This window comes from Schistocerca americana, chromosome 8 (genome assembly GCF_021461395.2).
Source record: "Schistocerca americana isolate TAMUIC-IGC-003095 chromosome 8, iqSchAmer2.1, whole genome shotgun sequence".
Lineage (NCBI taxonomy): Eukaryota > Metazoa > Arthropoda > Insecta > Orthoptera > Acrididae > Schistocerca > Schistocerca americana.
In genome coordinates, this window is record NC_060126.1 from 36,877,541 (window position 1) to 36,885,239 (window position 7,699).

The 7,699-nt window shown below is 42.0% G+C and overlaps 1 protein-coding gene across 1 annotated transcript in view; it reads right to left on the reverse strand.

The window, feature by feature from the left end:
• The window catches only part of LOC124544969 (serine/threonine-protein kinase SIK3-like), a 181,409-nt gene extending 174,870 nt beyond the window's left edge, over nt 1-6,539 (reverse strand). The window contains exon 1 of the mRNA XM_047123717.1: nt 6,495-6,539. Coding sequence (XP_046979673.1) covers nt 6,495-6,539 — 45 coding nt within the window. The remainder of the gene's footprint in view (nt 1-6,494) is intronic.
• Nucleotides 6,540-7,699: the final 1,160 nt, after the last annotated feature.

Here is a 7,699-nt window from a genome sequence, read left to right on the forward strand (position 1 = left end):
CAATCTGGTTTTCTCTGTCTTGTTTTTTAGGTCATCTACTGTGATTTGATGCTCTTTTATATCTTCCTTAATTTCTGTGATCCATTTAATGTCGCTCTTGCTACCCCACAATTTTTGTATTATTTTTTTACTAATTCTGTTTTCTGGAGTTCTCAACAGATGTCCAAAGAATGAGATGCGTTTCTTCCTGATTGTGCTCATGACTGGTTCTATTTTCTTATATACTGTTTCATTTGATGCTATTCTCCAAATGTTCATTTATTTTATACTGTTTATTTATACATGTCCTAATTATTCTTCTTTCTATTTTTAGTATTCTGTCAATTTCTACTGTATTAGTTGTTTTGAAGATGGTTTCAGCTGCATACGTTATTTCTGGTTGTGTAACTGTCTCATAGTGTTTTAATATTGCATCTATAGATAGGCTTTTTTTGTTGTATGTAGTTTTAGTAATGTAATTTGCGTAGTTCAGTTTTTTTATTCTATTCTGCCATGATGGCTTCTCATTTAGATTGTATGTTATTATTTCGCCTAAATATTTAAATTTATCAACAATTTTGATTTCCTGTTCTCCTATTGTAATTTTGTTTGCAAGTGGTGGGTCAGTTAGCATAATCTCTTCTTATTATTACATCTCTCCTCCTCGTCCTCCTCCTCCTCCTCTTTGTTGTTGTTGTTGTTGTTGTTGTTGTTGTTCTCCTTCAAATAGAAGGCATTTGCCTGTTACTTCCTCTTGTTCAGTGACTCTGTTGTCTGTGGTTTGTTTCATCCCTCCACCTTTTCCTTGGCCTACCTACTGATCTTTTCCACATTATTCTATCATTCACTACGATTGTGGACATTCTACTTTAATCCATTCTTATGCTATCGCTCCATTCATTTCTATATTCCCTGATTTATTAATTTGATTTCTAGGTCTCATACTCTTGTAACATTGTTGTCGTCTTACTACATCAAATACTCTATAGCCAACTACTCTTCTCAAAGACCTCATTTCACAGCTTATATTGTTCGCTCAATTTCAGCTGCTATTGTCCAAGTCTCACTGTCATAATGTACGGGTGGTACTTCTGATCGTTTGTAGAACTTTCGGACCGGACTCTGGACGGCTTATGTTTTCTTTCGGCTCTAAATCGTTAATTTATGGCTCTTGTCAAGCTAATTTAAAAATTGTTTTTTGAAGACTGTCCTCTGTCAGGTGTAAAAACTTGCTCATTATGAAAGAGTGTTCTTATTAGATAATTTCGTTGGTTAAATCTATGGGTATGAGATTCATTTCTTTCAGCCTTTGCTGAACGTATTGACATTGATATTAAAAAGCATCGGAGACAAATTGCATCCTTCGCATGAGCTTAAATTTGTTGGTGCTGCAACACTCTGTTTTCCAGCATTAGCATTACTACATCTGTTGGATTACTTTAATTAAGTGATGTGTTATGCCTCTTATATCTAGCATTTCCCACAGTATTCTCCCATCTTCACTGTCAAAGGCTTTCACATTGTCACTAAATAGCAGATGTGCTTCTCTGTTAAATTCTGTATGCTATTCGATTATGTCTCTGATGACAAATCTGTTGTCACAACAGCACATACCCACCCCGAACCCAGTTTGCTCAAGCAACGAGATAGTTTCTAAAATTACTGCTAGTATTTGTGTTATTACCTGCGAAAATGTTTTATATTAAGTGTTGAGTAAATAAATGTTCAACAATTGTTATAGACTCCAACTGTCATTTATAGCTGACTGCTAGCCTCCGGCTGTGATTCTAAGGTTACTATCTACTACATGGGTATCACATACTACTGCAATTCATACCGTCGTGTCTGTCTGCTTTTCTACCATTTCTCAGTGACACTATTAGTGTGCTGATCGATTGTCAAAAACACGCACATCAAAGATTTTTTTCAGTAGTAGGGTAAGAACTTCAAAAGTATGCATAAGATTACAAGAGCAAATACTGCCACAGTCGTACATTTATCTTCTTCACGTAATGAGAACGTATGCAAACATGTGACAGCGCATCGTTATAGTGCTGCCAAAGACCTACCAGTAGACAGTTTCGACGCCAGATGTCGCATGTAACACTAACACGCGACAGTCAAGAAGTTTAAAAAGGGACTATGTCACTGAAGGTTTCATCGATATCTGTGATTGACAACTAATTAATCTTTATACAAAAGCAAACATGTAGCTTAATATAATGTCACACTTTTGTATCTCCCTCTCTCTTGTCTGTAAGCTATCGCTGGAGTATTGTATCTGCTAAGACATCAATTACAATTATTGACCGACTCACCTTAATCCATATAATGTTGCGTAAAATAGCATTTGTAAGGAAAAAAGTCGGGGATTATTAAATACTAACTGATTTTGTAATGAAAAACAGAGAAGAAAAATGCAAAGAAGGAATCTCATTATAGTTGCCCTGTTCACCATATTTAAAAAAAAAATAAATAAATAAAAAAAAATTCGTTCCTACTGGGAGCAGAAATTTATTTATTTTTAAAATTATTAACTCCCTTGCAATTAGTCACTGGTGAAGTATCTCGTCTAGAAGTGACAGCTATACGCACTTATAGTTTCAACTGACGTACATAGGCCGGCCGGAGTGGCCGAGCGGTTAAAGGCGCTACAGTCTGGAACCGCACGACCGCTACGGTCGCGGGTTCGAATCCTGCCTCGGGCATGGATGTGTGTGATGTCCTTAGGTTAGTTAGGTTTAAGTAGTTTTAAGTTCTAGGGGACTGATTACCTCAGGAGTTAAGTCCCATAGTGCTCAGAGCCATTTTTGACGTACATAGAAACGAAATAGACTACACTAATATTTTTTCCATCAAAATTTACTCTGACCAACGTGACGAAAGTGTGACCAGCCGGACTATTCTACGGAATCCTTATAGCTAATTCTACAAACAAGCTGGCGGAACATCAGCTCAGCATAAGAGGTGACCAGAGACCTTTTTCTTCACGCTCCCTTTCCTTTATGACCCACTAACGTCCGTCGTGGTATGTGTTTAAATATACTACACACAATAGATGCTTTGTTTGCTTAGTTATCTGGAGATATTTTCCTGTTAACTTTATCACTATAAGTAGGCAGGTGTTGTTACAACAATTACTGTCAAAGCACATTTCTCTTAATAGCTTCACACAATTTGTGGCACGGCCTTGGGACCACAAGCTATTATTTTAATATTCATTATTCGAACGTCTGCTTAAGGATTCGCAAATGACTTAGACCAGACAGGTCGTGAGACTACATTCGTGCTCTAGCCGGTAAGTGCCCGATAAACGACTAGCTGTCCGTCGCGTTGTTGTGAGTCCAGCAGCTCAGTACTTGGAAACCAAACAGCGGCGGCGTTGTCGTAATTTGCTCTACCTTCTGCAGCCGATAATGAGTAATACTCTCTTTTGAAACTTCCTGACAGAGTAAAACTGTGTGCCGGATCGCGACCCGAACTCGGGACCTTTGCCTTTCGCGGACAAGTGCTCTAGCAACTGAGCGACCCAAGCACGATTCACGACCCGTCCTCACAGCTTCAATTCTGCCAGTATCTCGTCTCCTACCTTCCAAACTTCACAGAAGCTCTTCCGCGAATCTTGCGGAACTAGCACTCCTGGCAGAAAGGATATTGCGGAAACATGGCTCAGCCACAGCCTAGGGGATGTCTCATTCTCAATACTCTCTTTTATGAAACACAATGTAACAAAATAATCCTCCTACCCCCAAACGTTTGCTCGTAGAGCGCTGTACAAGGACCGCCCTTTAAATTTTTACAAAAAAAAACTAAATATTTTGGCAGTCGTTTTCGCCATTAAAATTTATTCACTTTAGCATGTTTTCTAACCTACTGTGGGAAGATTTTTTCTACTCTGATGATGCGACCTCAATACACGAGTTTGCACTCTTCAACAGCTACCCAACATGGCGACAAATCGCTGTCCACGCACTTTTGTTTCACAACCGTGAACATAGAGAAGTAATTAGGCGATAAGTCAGATGAATGCCGGATGTCAGAGACTAACCGCATGTTTCTCCCTGTCAGGTAACCAAGTTTTCAGATTTTTTTTTTTTTTTTTTTCAAATTTAATCGATTTCTTGTGGGAATACAAACAGCAGTAAGCCGTTCAGCATTATCTGTTCATAGGTCCGCTATGCAGTTGGATCTTCTGGAGAAACTGGCACAACATGTACGGTATATCGTAGCCAGTGCTTTCATCGAAGTCCTTAGCGAATGATGAACCACTTCTCCTGCCTTCGGTTCGCCTTGGAACGTTGCTTGCTACTTGTTTCCTGCTCGTACGGATACATCGAGTATGTGCAGCTGCAGAACCAATGTCATGTGGCCGAATATTACACGCGTTTCCACCGTTGTGAGAGTATTATCACGGAAACAAAAACGGCTAGGGTGATAAACTGAACAGATATTGACAGTGATACTCTGTAATGAATCACCAGAGATCACGGATTATGCTCTGAAAGAAAACGTTGTGAGCAACTAGATGGTAACGGTATGGTCCACCTTTGCAACGCAATATGACGGCTATTCCGCGTGGCATTGCAGGTCGGTGGTTAGTGCTGACAGATCTGATGATAAATACCGGCCCAGTTGTGAGCCACCGGGTTCCGACTGCGCGAATTCCGCGGCCAAGACTTCGATCCAAACTCACTGTCATGTAGCACTATCCTGGCTGTGACACGAACTGTTATACCGCTGGAAGATGCAATCGCCGTCGGCGAAAACATCAGTGCATGAAACGATGCAGGTGATCCGCAATAATATTCACGTACTCCGCAGATGTCATTGTCCCTTCGATTACTACCACAGGTTCCATGCAAGCGCAAGATAATGTCCTCCAACAGCATAGTACAGGGTGTTTCAAAAAGGACTTTACAACTTTGAAAAATCATATAAATTAATTCATAGTATCTACAGAGGTGATGGTAGTGACAATTTGTTGGCAAATACAAGTTTTGTCTCGCGTTGTTTTCTAGTGCCAAATCGCACCGTAAGGAGCGCTAGCGGCAGTTGCGTTAAAGATTGCTGCCTTCACTGGACCTGAGCGTAACAGCTGTGTGTTTTGGTCAGAAGAATCGAAATCGGCGACAACAGTTCAGCGTAATTTCTGTACCAAGTACGCTAGACATCCTTCTAGTGGGCCTACAATTTTTGTCCACTGAGAAAGAACAAAGTGTACGGCCCCTTTTTTTCCGTGAGAGAACCATCTACGGGATAGTGTGCCTGGATACGTTACAACAATTTTTGATACCACAGATCGATGAGGATGACCAAGAACGAAATGTTTATTTCTTGCAAGATGGAGCACCACCGCACTACCTGGCTGACGTCCGGGACTTTCTCAGTGACCGCTTTCCAGGTCAATGGATTGGCCGTGATGCGCCAGTTGCATGGCGTCCACGATTCCCAGACCTGACACAACTCGATATTTTTTTTTATGGGGATTCAGCAAGGATATCGTTTTCGTAACTCCTGTGCCGGCTTCTCTACAAGAACTTCGAGCAAGAATTTACGAAGCCGCTGAGCAAGTTACACCTGCAATGCTACAGCGCGTTTGGGTAGAAATTGACTTCCGATGGGATGCGTGCAGGATAACCACCAGAAGCCACATGCAACATCTTTAGTTAAAGGTTTGAAAAGCTTGATTTGTTCCCCTTCAAAATAATACTAAACCCCAAGCTCTAGATCTTCTTTCAATAAATTTGTATGAATTTTTAAAGTTGTAAAGTCCTTTTTGAAACACCCTGTAACTGCTGCCACGATCCTGGGTTCGTGGCGCGCTGTACTTTTCGAGCAGCCATTCGCGTCGATGACGATGTACCCGGAAACGACCATCGACCTGGTTGGTACCTGTAACAAGTGTTTCGTGCGACGAGGCGACATTTATCCACAGCCCAATCTCGAGGAGCCCGTGTCCACCGTAGTGTAATTGTAAATGTCGTAGAGTGAATTTGGGAACACGTGCCGTAAAATGGGGTTACTTTTGTGACAGTTTTTAAAGTTTTGCTCGCATGGGGCGGACAGTGTAAATTATGAAGTTTAATAAGTAATACCAAGAAGTTGCTGAAACCTCCTACTATGTGGCGATATGTTATACAAATAAATATGTTCAACAGGAAACCGTTACACGGCTGTTCCAAGTTGTCACAAAGTTACCCCACCGGGTGCGGCTACTACGTGACAAGCTTTGTTTTTGCTTCGAAATGCATGGAAAATGAACACTGACACAAAGTTACCCCATCAAATGTTTATTTAAAGCAACATACAAAACATTGATTCACTGTTTGATAACATAAAGAATTTACAAAGGTACCTACTTAATCTAAAAATAAATCTGTAGTAGCAAAAAGACCTCGCTTTCCTACTGGTGTTGGAGGTGCTATTTTATACAGAACTTCCTCCACTGAATAATAAATGCAATCATCTCGTTCTGGCCACTTCCAATATATTTTTGACCTTTCCATGACGCTTACCATGTAGCCTCCTGGTTTGGTATCAGTCACTCTTCCGGGGACCATTTCCCTTTCCAAGTTCACTACCACAAAGTCATCAAGTTTGAATGTGCATTCAGGGGTCTTCTTAGTGCCCTTTTTCAAGTGGTGGACGTGTCTTGTGTCTCGATGTAACTTATCAGGAGTCGAAGATGCATCTCTGTTTGATGGCTAATCTGATGAACTGTCACTAAGTAACGCCTTAACATGCTGATTTTTACGGTTGTATAATTATACTGCTTACAAAAACATTACAATTAACGTCAAATCACGCCATAATGTAGCCAACACATTAACAATCAGGCGTACACACCTGTTTTCTGCAGTTCTTTCACATGAACGGCTACAGCATACGAAGTTTACAACAATTCAAACAATGGCTCCGAAGCAGGTTTCAATACGAACGCACCGCCGACGAACAAAAGAGGCGTGGGAAATTCAGCCGGCTGCTGCAAGATGGTGCAGCACTACACGCAATCCGCTGGAGCTAATCTTTGGTTTCTAGGCATCTTGGACGCAGCGGGAGAATCGAAATAAGAGAAAATGATCGTATGTCACAAAGTAGCCCCTACAGTCACAAAGTAACCCCATTTTACGGTAGCCGCTGTTCGACAACGGGCGCTGAACAGTGTGTACAGAAACACTGGTGTCCGCACCAGCACTGTACTCTGTCGCCAGATGTGTCACACGTCGCCGCCTATTCCGCTTTACAGAGCGAACAAGCTCCCTCGTTCTGTGACGAGGTGTGGACGTCCGCCATCTGGTCGCCTACTGGTGGTCTGGCAGTCCTCCAGTGGCTCGCCAACAGCCGACCAGCTTCGCCCTTTTCCGGGGAACGGGGCGTAATAACCTGCTCCTCAGCAGTGTCGCTCGCGTCAGTGGATTTCCCCATTTGCGGACTGCCTCTTCGCTAGAACGGTTCCCCATTCGCCTCTGCTCCGCTCAGTAATTCTCTCGTTACTGCGTCCCGCGCTCGCAACGCCACCACGCGACGCTCAGTCTCGTCAACAACAACAGTCCCGTCACGTGGGCTCGTGATGTGCCCGACGCTACCTCCTCTTCCGCTTACGTCTTCTCAATAAAAACGACATCTTAACTTCTGCTCGGAAGGAAATCTTGAATCCAAATGCACAGCTGCTCTAGTACTAGCTGAGCTCGGATTTTATTTACTGGGTGACGGCTTCAGA